The sequence below is a fragment of the Kogia breviceps genome, chromosome 5 (assembly GCF_026419965.1).
Source record: "Kogia breviceps isolate mKogBre1 chromosome 5, mKogBre1 haplotype 1, whole genome shotgun sequence".
NCBI lineage: Eukaryota > Metazoa > Chordata > Mammalia > Artiodactyla > Physeteridae > Kogia > Kogia breviceps.
Genome location: NC_081314.1, coordinates 100,627,297 through 100,644,557, shown reverse-complemented (window position 1 = coordinate 100,644,557; position 17,261 = coordinate 100,627,297). Strand labels below are relative to the sequence as shown.

Below are 17,261 nucleotides of genomic sequence, written 5' to 3'. Positions count from 1 at the left end.
ATAACATATAAAATAAGATGCAGCAATTTTAAGGGTGTGGCTTGAAATTTTAACATATGTATACACTCATGTTATCACCACCCAGATTGATAGAGAACAATTTTATCACCCTCCAAATTTTCCTTGTTTCCCCTATTCTAGACAGTTTTCCTTCAGAGGTAACCACTATTCTGGCCTCTATGATTCAGTGGGATACATTTTAAAAACTGGAAAGAGTTCAGTGAAACAGATGTAGGGAGTAAGGGGGATAGTAGAGAGGAGAAGAGAATGCAGAGGTAGGCAGGTGGTGGATCACAGAGAGTCTTGAGGACCTGGTTCAAGATTTGGACTTCTGGCCTGAGTGAAATGAACAGCTGTTGAAGATCTTTGCAAAGAGGTAACATGATTGGATTCACGTTTTAACAGCTGTACTAATCAGAGGGCATTAAGAGTAGAAAGAAATAAAGGAACCAGTTAGGAGGTTAATGTAATATTCTAGGGGAAAATATAATTATGGCATAGACCAAGGAATAGCATAAAGATGGAGAAAAATCAACAGATTTAAGATGTAATTTGAAGTTTGAATGTTTGAAACACTCAAACATTTGTTAAAATGAACTCATTATTTTAATAAGAGCATCATTTAAAAATTATAGTTGCATTTGAACAGCTAATGTTGTTGAAAGCTAATAGAGATATTCTCCCAATTTTAAATGGTATTTATTATTTTCTGTGTTGGCACAGTATACTTCATATGTGGAATATCATTTTATTTTCCACCTACAAAGGGAATATTGCTTGGAGTTTTCCATACTAAGCAGCCTAAAATTTGCCTTTTGGCCATGAAAAAGATTTTCCATCTTTCTATCTTTTGCTATGAAAAAAATTTTTCTTTTTTGTATTGAGTTTAAAATCATAATCAAATATAGAAATTTCCATTTTGATTGATTCGTCTCCTCAAAATATGACTCACTTTACCAACAAAAAGCCAATGTGCAGAATAAACACTCCAAAGAAATATGCTGTTGAACACTTTTCCCCATAGATTAGAACTGATATATTTAAGCAAATTAACTTTATGCCAAAAAGTCATGAATGACATTTACATATTACTTAGATCATTTACCAAAAAAATATTTTATTTTGCTTGTTTTTCCTTTTTTGAACAATCAAGGTGATTTCTCCAAACAGCTGAATCCATTTTTTTTGTTTGTTTGTTTGTTTGTTTTTGTTTTGCGGTACGCGGGCCTCTCACTGTCGTGGCCTCTCCCGTTGCGGAGCACAGGCTCCGGTCGCGCAGGCTCAGCGGCCGTGGCTCACGGGCCCAGCTGCTCCGCGGCATGTGGGATCTTCCGGACCGGGGCACGAACCCGCGTCCCCTGCACCGGCAGGCGGACTCCCAACCACTGCGCCACCAGGGAAGCCCCGAATCCATTTTTATTTGTTTGTTTTCACACTTTGAAAACCAGGTGTATGTTTCAGATTCTTTATCTCAGTGGTAAAAAATAAGGGTGTTAAAGAGTGGTAAGCTTACTGTATTAATTTCCTAAGTCTGCTGTAACAATGTGGCATAAACAGAGTGGCTTCAAACAACAGAAATTTATTTTCTCACAATTCCGGAGGCTGGAAATTCAAAATCAAGGTATCAGTAGGGCTAAACTACATCTGAGACTCTGGACAGAATCCTTCCTGGCCTCTTCCCAGTTTCTGGTGGTTTGCTGGCAGTCTTTGCTGTTCTTTGGCTTGTAGGTGTGTCACTCAAATTCTCTGTCTTCACATGGCTTTCTTCCTGTGTCTCTGTCTCTTCACATGATATTCCTTTTAGAAGAACACCAGTAATATTGGATTAGAGACCCACCCTACTCCAGTATGACCTCATCTAAACTAATTACCACATTCTGAAGTACTGGGGGTTAAGATTCAATGTATCTTTTTTTTTTTTTTTTCCTAGAGGGAGGGAAACAATTCAATCTGTAACGGTTACCAAAACCAATAAAACTAAAAGCTTCTGACACTGGGGAATTACCTCGCAGCAGCCAAATTCTCCATTTTCTACATATATTTTCCTCATTACATGCAGAAAAATAACTAAATAGAGACATGAAAATCTTGTGTGTGTGTGTGTGTGTGTGTGTTTGTGTGTGTGTGCCTGCTCACCTCTATAGACCTGGAATGGATCCCATCACTGATAACTCATGGAATCATGGAAAACTGCAAATTGTGTATTTACATTTTCATGCCTAGTTAATTGCTTTTATTCAGGCATAGTCATTGGCAAATTTTTCTTAGGGTAGACTGCATGTCTGTAATATCAACAGGTAAGTTTTCATTCTCTTCCTCTCTAGCATAATTTAATAAAATAAAATGGAATCTGGATGGATGGCTTTTGTTTATACATCCTGGATAAGATGGGTTACAAAACACCGAAGTGCTCAACAATTTGGCTTAGGATGGATTTTAACTGCTTCTTCCTTACACTTGAGAAAATGCATCATTTGTAGTGAGTCTCACTACTCTAGACAGGTGGTCTAAATAATTCAATTACTCTCTTCTGAATTTCCTCAGCAGCCTAATTTTTTCCACTCAATTCTCCAATCATTTTACATTACCCAATCAACATTTAATGCACATCCACTGTGCACCGGGCACAAGGAAACAGAGATGAACTATAATCTCTACACTCAAAGATCTCTCCTGAAATAACTAAATCAAAGACTATTTTTCCTAATACTTTCACGTTAGATTATGGTGTATTCAAGTATAGGAATGAGTTAAAGAGACCAAGGGGATGAAAATACCTCAGGGGATGTTAAAGTTATTCTTGAACCCCATGCTGTGCTTTCGTGACTTGTTTGTTTTTCTATATCTTTTATTTCAGCTGAAAGAGACATCAGTGTCTACTGTGGGGTCCAGACCATTACAATGAAGATTAATTTTTGCACAGTACTTTTCTCCGGTTATTCTGAAACAGACCTGGCACTGAACGGAAGGCATGGGGATTCCCACTGCAGGGGGTTCATCAATAACAACACCTTTCCTGCCGTGGTCATTTTCATCATCAATCTCAGCACCTTGGAGGGCTGTGGAAACAATTTAGTGGTAAGATTAGTGTGAAATAGTGTGCTAAGTTTGGGGATCATAACTAAAAAAACTCCCAATTTCATGAAATAATCAGAAGCCCAATCTACCTTTCAAGAAAAAATTCCAATAAAACTGAACAAATAGCTTTCCTTTGCCTGTTTGAGGCTTCTTTTTTGTTTGTTTGTTTTGTTTTTGTTTTTTTTGTTTGTTTGTTTGAGGCTTCTGCTCCCAATCATACAATTTTATTTTCCAGTAGTGGTTCTGTTTATTGTAGCTGGTGGTTGAGGGGCCTGAGATTAACTGTGCTTCTCTAACCAACATTATTTTGTGTGAGTGATGCTGAGGAATATGTCTCTACGGTTTATCATTAGCTTTGTTCCTCATGCTTTTTATGGAAGTATCTTTTATATTCCACTGAGTTTGGCAATGGATCACTTGGCCTATTGCTTCTTAGTGACCCCATTCATGAAGAAAGATGAAATATAGAATGAGAAACTTAGAATCTTCTAGGTATCATGTTTACCATTGAATGATCCACATCACTGTTTTGTAAAAGAGGGCTGTTAGCATTTCCAGTGTGAAATTCTTCATCCTGTGGGACTGTCCTTTTGAATTTCAAAATGTTATCATACACAATCTTACCCATGAAATCCCAGTAGCACGCTCTCTCCAGTCATTGTGAAAATCAAAACACCACTTCAAATATTTCCACCTTGAATGAGAACCACTAGTCTACACTATTCATTTATTTATGCATGCACTGAACACCAAAAATAGAATTGTGAGAGGCATTCACTCTCCTGGGAATTAAAATCAATTGAAGTAAAAATATTGTGATTTGGGGAGCATTACACTAAAATTCATTTAGCACTATTTTTTCTTTTGCTTGTTTAAATATAGTCTTATCGGTTAATCCTAGCAAAGACAAAAAGAAGAGTCAATGAGCATGACCACTTAGCACAGTGAAGAAGGAGAAATCAGTTTTTCCACTTGATAAATTATTGTTTGGGATTGAGGGGGAAAGCTTGATTATTCTAAGGGCAGGACTTTTAAGACATGGTAGGAGATAGGAGACAGGAAAAAGTGATTTCTTTGAATCTCCTTTATCTTTTCCCGGAGGGCAGTTAGAATATTGTGCCCATGACCATTTCCAAGTCTACAGCTTGAGTATTGTTGACTCTTTTTATTGAAAACGTTTCTTCATCTCTCTGGGTTGTGTGCAGAGAGGTTATGAAGTGGGCCTAAGGGAGAGTGAGGAAGAGTGATGCAGGTTGATTATTACACATCCAAGATTCCATGTGGAGGGAGGGAGCCCATGTGGAGAGCAGCAATACTGCCCCTCCTCCCACGGTAGCCCAAGGCCTCTCCTTCAAGGAGCTTTCTACTCTTGACTTCAGTCTCACCCTGCTGCTGGAAAAACGATTTGGGAGAAATGCCAGACAAAGCCTGTGTGTGTGTGTGTGTGTGTGTGTGTGTGTGTGTGTGTACGTGTTCGTGTGTGTACCTTCATTTTTTTTTTAGAGCTGAATTACTCTGGTATAAAAATTGAGGTATATATTATGTGTATATATATAAATATATGTATATAATGTTTTATCACAGACAGAATTTGCATGTTTAGCTAGCCAGTCAGGCAAGCAATGTGTAGAGAGGAAGAATCACTTAGTTTTTTATTTTTGTCTTAGATGTCACCACCTTTGGAGTTTGCTCCAAGGATAGTCCTGTATGGGAAAAATTAAGTAGACTACTGAGTCATCTGGATTAGAATCAAAAATGTTTTCATTCATAATGATTTTGGTTCTCTTCATGAGTCAGCTAGATAATTGCTTCAGCTTTGCCCATGTGCTCCTAGGTTCGTGTATAAAGTATATTCTATTGTTGAAAATTAAATGTTACAGGTATCCATAATATCTGCTAAAACTATTAATTGAGCATCATATTGTATTTGACATGGTGGGAGAAGCTCAATTGTATTATGAAGGTCAAGAACATTATTAATTATTCCTGAAATGCTGGTTCTTAAATTTTAGTGGGATTGGAGAAATGAAAGCTAACCAGTCCCAGGAAAATATACACATGGACAATATTTTTATATAAATTCTAGGAGTTCATGATCCCTCTGCAACCCACCTATGAACTATTGTCCTGGAAGGGGATGAGAATCTCCATGTACCACAGAGGAAGACCCTGAGAAGATCGACCCTAAGAAAATCTGTGACCTTAATTCATTTGTTCAGAATTTATCTCAAGGACCCCAAGATGCTGGTGTCACTGAGCTATGCTGAAGGGACAAAGGCAAACAAGACCAGGAGGGTCCCCTGCCTACAAAGAGCTCTGATTATGGTGTGCTGAGTCAGACTGCTCATGCACTGTGACTGCATGAATAGAAGCTGTGTGTCAGGAGAAGATTCCAGGGAAGATGAGATACAGGGGAGGAGTGGGATATGTCATGGTGAGGAGGGGAGAGTGGAGGCAGGAGGAGTATACACAAAGGCCAGAGCAACAAGGGCCTTGGGGCTGGGACGTTATTAACCAAGAGTGGGAGCCTGGAGACGTGAAGCTAACATGGAAAACAAGATCATATTAACAGGGGTCTTTTAGGCCATGCCACGGAATTTGGACTTTACCCATGAGCGTTTTCAAATTACTTTCTATAGCACAACGAATGACATATAGTCTCTCTACTTTCTTATTTGTGAAATATGAGTATAGTGTCTTTGGTTATATGAAGGTTTATTTAGTTAAAAGACACATATGAGTCAGACAGAGAAGGACAAATATTATATGATATCGCTTATATGTGGAATCTAAAAAAATGCTACAAATGAACTTATTTACAAAATAGAGATAGAGTCACAGATGTAGAAAAGAAACTCACGGTTACCAGGGGAGAACGGGGGGGGGGATAAATTGGGAGATTGGGGTTGACATATACACACTACTATATATAAAATAGATAACTAACAAGAACCTACTGTATAGCACAGGGAACTCTACTCAATACTCTGTAATGACCTACATGGGAATAGAATCTAAAAAAGAGTGGATGTATGTATATGTATAGCTGATTCACTTTGCTGTACAGCTGAAATGAACACAACATTGTAAATCAACTCTAATCTAATAAAAACTAATTAAAAAAGAATAAAATCACCCTCTTTATGAGAAGAAAAAAAGACATATGGTCACTTATAAGTAGCATATATGTGTATAATTTCAAAACCATGCCATGTTATAGTGGCAACAGACCCTAGAAATGATCTGTCTAATGTTTTATTTTGCATATGAAATGCCTAGATTTACATGTAACTATTTAATAACTGATCTTGATCTACCATTCTAACAGGTATCCACAATTCCTGGAGTCAGTGCTTATGGAAATGCAACTTCAGTACAAATAGGAAATATTTCAGGATATATTGATACTCCAGACCCACCAACAATCATCAGCTATCTACCTGGACTTCTTTACAAATTTAGTTGCAGTTATCCATTGGAATACCTGGTTAATAATACCCAGCTTGCTTCGTAAGTCACATTTTATTCTTGCTTTCTCATATTGTCTTTTGGTTTGAGTCATTTTTACCCTTGAGGGACTTATAAAGATAGTAGGATTTATTGAGAATAGCTAAACTCAATCTAATGGAAACCATATAAGGTCTTATCTATCTATCTACTTACCTACCTATCTACCTCTCTATCCATCTGTAAGTGTTATTGTTATGATGCATATCAACAGCTCAGTTTTAATCCCCCCCCCAATTAAAATTGGCTCAAACTAATCAGGTGTCTGCCTTGGGTTCTCCTAGCTCCCTTCAGAACTGCCCAAGAACCCAAGAACCCTGGGTGCTTATGCAGTCCAGAAGGGCCTGTCCTATTTCCAGTGTGCAGAACATTCGGTCACTGCATTTTTGGGTCCTGTTTGGCTTCATTCTCTGCCGTATCTCTCACTGGTGGACTCTGCTGCCCAGAATCTGAGGTCTCCATGCCTCCTGCTGAGGTGTCACCTGCACAGTTGCTGATGCTTCTCAGGAAAGGTGATGTCACCCAGAGCCAAAGAGCTTCACACATGGACTGTGGTCATTGCCTTTTGTTTATAGTCATGTATTCATTCATTATTCCCAAAGCACATACTCCAAGACAGTTATACATCCACGTTACAATATAACCATATGGATTTATGAAATACTTTTGACAAGATGGGGTGATTGAATAAGAACTTTCCCTCTCCAGTTCTAGGGTTTTCTATCACAAGAGTAAAGTTATTGTTTAATCTTAGTCACAGGGAACGTGGAGGACACATTTTGCTTCAGGTAAAAAATATTCATAGATGATTTAATGGCACAATGATGACAAACAACTTGTCAAAAGCAAATTTTTGATGTGGAAAACAAGAAAATAAAGGCCTTGAGTCAAAAAGATACAGGGGCAGAGGGAAAGAAGTCATAGTCTTTCATTCTGCTCCCCTCAACTTTCCCACTAAATACATTCCTGAACTTCAATGCACATGGAAATGTATTCATTTATTCAATAAATATTATACACCTACTACGTGCCATGCAATGTTCCAGCAGTGAGCAAAGTAAAACAAAGTCCCTGATCTCATGAAACTTCTACTGAAGTGGAATTGATGAAAATGTATTTGCATCAGATTCAGTTTTCTTTGGAATGATGTTTTTCTGCAAAAGTTTCATGTAAATAATAAAAAATGTAAAAAAGGTTCCTTTATAAATAAAAAGATCATAAAGAATAGTTTGTCTTTACTTAGTCCCTCTTGCTTTTTGACTATTTATCTGTTCAGTAATTTAAACAGTATGCATACTACAGACCTAGTTAAAAGTATGTCAGGATTACTCAAGAGTTTTTTGCCTTAAATCTAACATTAAGGTATAACTGAAACTTTTAAAATCTCATCAATGCCTTCCTTTTCCTCAATCTGTTTTAGGTCCTCAGCTGCTATTTCTGTGAGGGAGAACAATGGTACATTTGTCAGCACTTTGAACCTGCTCCTTTATAACGTAAGTTGGTGGGCAAAGGATGTTATCGTCTCTTTCACTGTTCTGAGGAGCCATATATGAGAATGGCTTTTATATAAAAATCTACCAAAAGCCATATTAACCTTGTTATACTTTGGTAACATTTATTTATCTTTACCACCATTTTCATATATCTTAGTGATAAAAGTATACGAAAAACTCCATTATTTTCTAGAAGTTGGTATATGGTTTAAACTTTATTTTATAAATGTGATTCTGCATAGTTACTCCAAATGTCTATCTACATTTATACATATATATTTATTTATGTGTGTGTGTGTAGCCATAGTCAGGGTCAACATTTTGGAAATAATATATTTGTGATAAAAAGATAGGAAAAGTCCAAATGATACTTGATTTGAAGGCACGATGCTTGGTGTTGAATGTGTTAATATTTTCAATGTGGGTTTTGGCTGTTGTCAATTCTGTCACATCTGAAATAATTTGGGTTGACTGCACAGTATTGTATACACTTTTGTCATTTAAATATCAACAATAGCAGCAAAAACGTGAAAAGTACATGAATTTCTATTTACAACTCTAACATTAATCTCACAATGATATTTTCATGTTGATTAAAAATTTTTATTCATACATGTTAAATGTCTGATTTAAATATCAATTTTCAGTCTATCAACCAACACTTTTTAAAATTATGAATCTGATTTTTACGTTATTATTCATGTCATCATGGCACTGAGTTATAACTCATGCAACTGATTTAAAAGTTATTGCATTATACTTTGAATATAATGTGCTATAAATATTATAGTAGGACATTTTCCAAAGGCATTTAAAAAATCATGTTTATAAGTTTGTAGTCTGACACCACAGAGTTGTAAACAACAAATTAAAATGTGTTGGAATGGAGATTGCCTTTCTGTCATCTCTGAACTTTCTTCTGCAAGGAGAAGCTGCCAAGTTACTTGGTTTTACAATACTCAGCAAATATGGGCCAGTATTCATTCCCAGTATGGCCAGGTATTTATTATTGTTGTAAGAAATATTTTTAAATTAGAACCTTTCTGTTAATTTATACGTGTAAGGACCCTCAGGTAGAATTGCGATGAATGGTTTGGATTCAATCTTATTTGTTATAATTGAGTGAAACAAAGATGAGAATTCCTGATCCTAAAAAAGTGAAAAACATACTCACATGACATTTAAGGATACCACTGTTTTCTGTGAAATTAAACTATTCTCTCAGCAGAAAAGCAGAAAATCAAAATTTAGAAGTGTGGATTTCAGGAGAGCTTTGCTGTTAAGCTCTTTCCTTTATCATTAGAGATAGTATCATAGTCCTGTTGCTAACTAGACCTAATCCTTCAAAGAGTTTCTAGAATCTTAATGCCAAATAAAAGTCTATAATTTGATGATAACCTTAAGATTTTAATTGTATGGTAAAAAGGTAATTGATATCAGAATATAAATGAAATACATAGTGCCAAAATCCTTCTCATTTTTAACCAATTTGCAATGAAAGTATTACTAATGGTTGAATTAATACATTAAAATTTAAAAGTTATTTACTAACCAGTTATTTAATAAAATTCAACCACTTCCCTACAAACTAGTGTTTTAAAAATTAACAGACTTAATTTTTTTAGAGAAGTTTTAGATTTACAGAAAAGTTGACCTAAAATGTACAGAGAGTTCCTATAGACCTCCAGTGCCTGAATACAGCTTCCTCTATTATCTGCACCTTGTATTATGGGTCATATGGCATATTTGTTACAATTGATGAACCAATACTGACATATTATTAAGTAAGGTCCATAGTTTACATTTAGGTTAATACTTCACATTATATATTCTATGGGTTTTGACAAATGTATATGACATGCATCCATTATTACTGTATCATACAGGAGAGCTTCACTGCCCCAAACTAGTTTCTTAACATGGCACCATTGTAGTATTTTGCCATCTTATAGGACATTAGAAAACTAGTAATTTCTACTGAAAAAATTTTTGTATACTTTGACGAATTGATCCAAAACCATACTTATTATTTGTTTGGAACACTAATATTTAGCTACCCAAATGTAATTTTATAGCAGCATTTCAAACTAAGTATTATTTTACAACCATTGGGGGCCATATTTTCCTATTTTACATGCAAAGTTTATGATTTCTAACCCTTAGGAATGATGAAAATTATATTACATACCTACTGCTCTTATTCTATGGTTAGTTACTTGGGAAGGAAAAAGTACAGTTGTTTATTTCTATGTGTTCTGGGATTCAGTGAATGTACTTAGGAAAATTTTACTTATAGTAAATAATGACATTTATTGACTGTGTGATTTTAATATATGGAGTTTACTTCAAGTTGAACTAAGACCTTATTTTTGCATGGTATAAATAGATCAGTTTTCTCCTCTGTGGAAACTGAAAGTGAAGATGACCTTGTGAATTTGAATTGTACCTAAGTAATAATGTCTTCTGAGCATATAAAGAAACAGAGTAAATCTAAAACTGGGTTATGGTAATTATGAATTATTTTTAAAGTTGAAGAAAACATTTAAAATAAATATAATTGATTTTAGGGACAGTATTGTACTAACAGGAGTAAAGGCAACTAAACAAAATAAAATCAAAAGATTACCTTTTAGAAGAATAAATTTGATAAGTCATGATTAAACCACAGCTGAGTCATATCACTTGCAAATGACTTTGTAGTATAATACTTGTAAAAAAAGTAAGCATTCTTCTGCACAATATTGATGCAAATACAAGATGAAAGAGCTGTATAGTTAATGAAATGTGGATAACTTGGAGAAGTTGGAAAAGGGAGCCAGAAAGATAATGAAATAAAAATATTACCTATCAGAAATGGTTAGAGGAGCTATTATCATTTATCACAGAAATATAGAAAATAAGTACAGCATATAATCCCTCATTTATCAGGCTTTATTTGAGAATGAAATATTCCACATGAATGCAACTTTTTCAAAAGTGAAGCATCCAAATTATTATTGTTTTAATTTTAAAAATTCAATATCTGTTGTTTTCTTCCCAACCTTCTTAAATAGAATATGCTCTGTATTTTGCCTTTGCTTGATGATGTTGAGATTTCATAATGAGCATTAAAAATTCCCCTTTGCTGCAAAATAGCATTATCTTCAGAGTTACTGAATTTGGGGGAAACAATTTGCCTCCATGCTAAATGATTTGACAGCTTAGATTTTGAGAAGTTTTTTCTCTATTCTACATTTTTTTCTGTTTTTCTTTACTATCAAATTAAAGCTGTCACTTATCAATTTCTAATTTGCTGCTTTCATCTACTGTAGATTGGGAAGTGATATAAATAAACTCTCCAGAATTGGTCTAAACTGAGGGTAAAAGGTAGAAATGAAGTCCTAAGACACCCTTCTATAAGTCCTTACCATGTAATCTAGTACAGGAATTCCAGGGCATGCATTTTGGCAACTCAGAGACCATACTGGTCTCTTTTTCGGTTTTTTATTAAATGTTGGTAATTTCAAATTGCCAGATAAGTGATTTTGGGTAAATGAGACATTATTTAAAGGGTAAAGACTTACATCTCCAATGGCAAAGGGCTTAAACTGAAGCACATATAATTTAAATAAACTGAATATTAGCCACTAATATAATTTAAATAACTGGAATATAAATTTAAGTAAACTGAATATTGATAGTTGAATATTAGACAAACTAAATACTAACCTCTGACTAGTAACCATTGCATATAATTTATATACACTGAACATTAATCATCATAAATGGTAAACTATGGACACAAAAAGATTTATGCATGAATTTATTACTTGGATATGATTTAAGAACAGTTCTGCCAAAAACTAGAGGATTAACTAGGTCCTTTTTGGAGTTGGTTCTGTAAATTGATGTTGATTTGCCCCCTTTTCTTTTATAGGACATTATTGTCTTAAGTAAATGTGCTGTTGGGAAGACAATGACGGATTAATTGCTTTTTTTTTTCATCATTAGGATTCAACCTACAGTCAGCAGTTAATTATCCCGAGTATAGGATTACCTTTGAAAACTAAAGTATTTGCAGCTGTACAAGCCACTAATCTGGACGGCAGGTATTTTCAAACCCTTATCTATTGTTGGTTAAAACATCTTGGCTGCCTAAAGCCTCATGAATCATAAAGTTAGCTCATCCACTTAAAAAAAAAATATTGCCATTGCCATTCCATTTAGAAATGCTAAACAATGGCTCTTAAAGAAATAGGGGGGACTTCCCTGGTGGCGCAGTGGTCAGGAATCCGCCTGCCAGTGCAGGGGACATGGGTTCGAGCCCTAGTCCGGGAAGATCCCATGTGCCACGGAGCAACTAGGCCCGTGTGCCACAACTACAGAGCCTGTGCTCTAGAGCCCGTGAGCCACAACTGCTGAAGCCCACATGCCTAGAGCCCATGCTCTGCAACGAGAGAAGCCACTACAGTGAGAAGCCCGCGCACAGCAAGGAAGAGTAGCCCCTGCTCGCCGCAACTAGAGAAAGCCCGGGCGCAGCAATGAAGACCCAACACAGCCAAAATAAATAAATAAATTAATTAAAAGAAAAAAAAAGTAGTTAGGGGCATAGGCCTGAGGCCACTCCCCTAGGGATTTTAATACATCTCCTGCCCTAACCAGGTACAGACATTTCGCTCTCGACATCCATGGCTATGCATTTTTGCCAAACATAGCACGGCTTATGCCATTGCCTCTGACCAGACTCTCTCTCCACCACCACCCTCTTCCCTCACACACACCCTTCCATTTTATTTCTGCCAGCTCAAATCCTGCCCAGTGTTCCTGACCCTGATCTAGTGCCATCTCTGTCTGATATCTATCCTTATCACTCCAAACAAGAGAGCAGTCAGAATGGGGTGAGATTCATTAAGGGAAAAGACACGTATTTAAAGGAAAAGAAGAGTAACAGTGGAACCACTGTTCTCCCAGTTTCCAAAATGGGAAACTCGACCCTATGTTAAGGTGACGTACCCTCACCTTAAATGTCCAAAAAACTTCTCAGGAATTCACCCCATCTTATTCTTCAGTTTTCCTTCCCAAGTACCTCACCTACTATGTCTATTATTCTTCCATCCATGCAGCCACCCTCTGGTCCAGCTGTCAGCATCTCGAACCACCTCCTGCACTCTCTAGCACATTCACCCCAAAACATCCCTGCCAGACTGGGGATTGTGACCTTCCTTCATCCTGCTGGTCTTCCCTCAAAAATGTCAGCGCCTAAGACTCCTGTCCAGATTTTCCAGTGTCTCCATGCTGCTCGCATCTCAGCCCTCCCACCTGACGCTCCGCATGAACCCCAGGACCTTCCTAGTCCCTTCTGGTCTTTCACACCTTTGTTCACATTACTCTTCCCACCTGAAGGCCCGCCCACCCACAATCGCCACACCTTCTGAAGCCATAGACCTCAGATTCTCCAAGAGAGGGATGATTTCAAATATTCTGCCTCCTGTCAAACTCTATAGCAAATCATGTACTCCAATTTTTGGTTTAGAAGGTAATGCCTATATTTTTTGGTTTGCCTATATGTAAAAATGCATATATTTTACATATTTGCCTAAATTTAAAAAAAAGGAATGCTAATAAGTAGAAATAACATATTACAAGGGTGCTTCCCTGGTGGAGCAGTGGTTAAGAATCCGCCTGCCGGTGCAGGGGTAGCGGGTTCGAGCCCTGATCCAGGAAGATCCCACATGCTGTGGAGCAAATGGGCCCGTGCTCCACAACTACTGATCCTGCGCTGTGGAGCCCGCGTGCCGCAGCTACTGAAGCCTGTGCGCCTAGATCCCGTGCTCCTCAGCAAGAGAAGCCACCACAGTGAGAAGCCCGCACACTGCAACGAAGAGGAGCCCTCGATCACCGGAACTAAAGAAAGCCCGTGTGCAGCAACGAAGACCCAACGCAGCCAAAAATAAATAAATAAATACATAAATTTATCTAAAAAACCCCCAAATTATAAGGATTAAAGGGTGATACGCACTTTATGTCATTAATTGGAAAATATCAATTCTTCCCATAAAGAAGGAGGGGTAGTGACTGGAAAAGGGCATGTGGAGAGCTTTTAGGATACCAGAATGTTCTATGTTTTTCATCTGAAAGATGATTAATCAGATGCAGTAATTTTGTGAACACTTATGATTCATGTATTTTCTATGTGTGTTACTATTCAATAAAAGTTTATTAAAAAACAAAAGAACTCTCCCCATAAGAATCTGGGCCAAAATTATATAAAATGATCTCTAGAAACATCTCTGCAAAATAACAAAATCGATCAAGTTTCATTTGACACTTAGAAAATCCAGAATGATCAAAATTGAAAGGAAATTCAAAAGATCCATTTCTGCCCTAATTAAAAAATTATAGCATGTAAATAGTTTATTTTGGGTTTCTCATATATTATTATTTTAACATTGCATCCTGAAGAGATTAGTACACTCTAGAAATCTGGGCTTACTTTACCTTCTCCCTTTTTGTCTTCTTGGCATTTTTATTCTTGGTTGTATGTGATTATTGATGTGTGACAGCAATTTGTTGCAGATTTTTAAATACTTAGAGTTTAGGAGAAAATTTTAATAAACAAGAAGTCTCTGCAAATAATATAAAACTATGTTCCCTGGGATAAGATGTTTGTCAATATCTACTTCCCTTGGATTAGTAACTAATATCCAAAAAGAGATTCTGACTCTAGCTTATTCTTACCTCTTCCTGCAGATGGAATGTCTTAATGGATTATTGCTACACGACCCCATCAGGGAACCCAAATGATGACATTCGATATGATCTCTTCCTTAGGTAAGTGTCTAAGTCTTGTATTGATAGCAATAACCCTACTGTAGATAATTAAAATAGAAAAGCTAAGTCAGATAAACAAATTATAGGGTACTTTTATAGCTTTTAAATTTAAATTTTTACATTTTGAACTTCTAGTCCTTATATAGTTGCAACTATAAAAGTGGAGAACAAAACAGTTATACTCCAATAAAGATGTTTAAAAAAAAAAGTGGGGAACAATTTTCAACATGAAATGCTGATAAGGCTGTTGTTGAATGACAGTTACAAGTAAGTTTGCTCCATCAGAGATGTGTTATTCATGTTTAGGTCATGTGGGAATATTTCACTGTCTTAGGAAAAGCATGGCTAGGGTACTATTGACAATATGAGGAAGGCAGTGAGAGGGTACGGTACTATTTTTCCAAAACTAGACTGTCTCATGGTATGTCAAAAGGAGAATAAAATTCAAGTAATGGACTAGATAATTTAGACCCCAAAATGCTTTTCTTCATTTATCAGTATTTAATATGAAAGTGTAATACAGCCTACCACTCCTATTTTATCAGAGCCAATAACTTCAACTTCATTCCCCAATAGACAGTGATAGAGTGAATGTAATCTACATTTGGGGAAAGGGGACATTGATCTTAAAAACATTCAGTCATCTCAGTTCCTTTTCAACATTTTTATCTGACAGGAGAACGGACTTGAGAGTCAAGCAATGGCTTCTAATCATGCTTATAAAATGCAGTTGGCTCTGATCACTGCCACTTATTGACACATGATGGGAGTAATATGATGGGAAACCAAAAGAATAAGTTTTACTGGCTAATCAATGTTAAGATGATACTCAGAGGGTATGATCAAACTGACACTCATATTCTATTGCTGGAAGTGTAAATTTGGTTAACATTTTTGGGAAAAAATAGCAGTATGTATCAAAAAACCTTAAAAGATTTCATATCCATTGATTCTACTTTTGTGACCTGGGAAGCATATTTAAAATATTTATGACTTTCTTGTCTATCAGTGCTATTTAAAATAGTAAAACATGAGAATCGACTGCGTGTTCAGCAGTAAGGAAATGGGTAGGTGAATTATGGAGAACCAGTAAGTTGAGAGCTCACACAGACACAATAATCATATAAAATTATTTATAAAATAGAAAAAAATAGTTGGTTCTATTTTATCTCTTCCCCTTCTGTCTTCTTGATATTTCTATCTTTAGAAATATGTGGTTCTTTAAAATTTAAATGTATTAAAATATGAAATGAAAGAATTAGCATATACGATTGTACAGTTGACCTCATTTATATAATACATGATAGAAAAGACTATAAGGAAATACATCAAAAGGTTCACCTTTGTTATTTATGCACAGTAAGATTGTGGATCCTTTTGTTTTGACATTTTTCTTATTTTCCAAAATTTCTATAATGATTACGTATTGATAATGTAGAATAAGATCATCAGACTTCTGGTATGACTATGGCTTCAGCTTAATTCTTTCAGTTTTCTTCTTGGAAACTATAGAGACTGAAATGGATAACTAAAAAAAGTCCCCTAAGTGCCATTTTCAGTGAGATTAGGAGGAAAAGAAAACCTAGAAATTCCAAAATATGTGTTAGTGTTGATGAAAGCAGTTAAGATCAAGACAAAACAGAGCAGGAAGAGGATGGCAGGAAGCAGAGTGGGAAGAAGTGGCAGGAGAAGCAGGGAAGAAAAGTGATTGCTGAGGGGTCCCAGTGCCATAGATCCCAGAAACAGTCAGGAGAAATGCATACCTACAAGAACAAGAGAATCACAAGCTAACAGAATTGAGAAAAAAGGGATAAAAAATCCATAAAATGCCAAAGAAAGGGGGAAATCAACATCGAAATGAGGAGGGTATGGCTCTATCAGATATTAAAGTTAATAGAAGCTCTAAAGTTATTAAAGGGGTATGATATTATGTGAGGCTAGACACATAGACAAAAATTTAGAATAGAGTTGAAAAATAGATCCCAAACATGGGGATTAATTATGTGACAGAGTTTGGTAACATGCAAATCAGAGGGATTGACAGAGATTTTTAAAAATAGTGCTGGATAGTAGATAATCTTAAGGAAAAAAATAGCATAGGATCTGTACTTCACTCATTATACCATGATAAACTTTAAATAGGTTAATTTAAATTTAATTAATTTAATAATTAATTAATTAATTTAATAATTAATTTAAATTTAATTTAAAACTACAGCTTTAAAAGTGATGGAAGAAAGCATGCAAAATATCTTTAGAAATTTGGAGTAAGGAAAATCCTGTTTAGCCCACATACTAGAAGCCATAAAATAAAATATTTAAAATTAAATTATGTAAAAATAAAATTTCTGTGCACAAACACACACACACACA

The 17,261-nt window shown here is 35.9% G+C and overlaps 1 protein-coding gene across 1 annotated transcript in view; it reads left to right on the top strand.

Annotated features, from left to right (window-relative positions):
• ZPLD1 (zona pellucida like domain containing 1) overlaps nucleotides 1–17,261 on the top strand; it is a 39,227-nt gene that overhangs the window by 13,263 nt on the left and 8,703 nt on the right. The window contains exons 2-6 of the mRNA XM_059064679.2: nucleotides 2,858–3,078; nucleotides 6,407–6,588; nucleotides 8,006–8,078; nucleotides 12,069–12,166; nucleotides 14,808–14,888. Coding sequence (XP_058920662.2) covers nucleotides 2,858–3,078; nucleotides 6,407–6,588; nucleotides 8,006–8,078; nucleotides 12,069–12,166; nucleotides 14,808–14,888 — 655 coding nt within the window. The remainder of the gene's footprint in view (nucleotides 1–2,857; nucleotides 3,079–6,406; nucleotides 6,589–8,005; nucleotides 8,079–12,068; nucleotides 12,167–14,807; nucleotides 14,889–17,261) is intronic.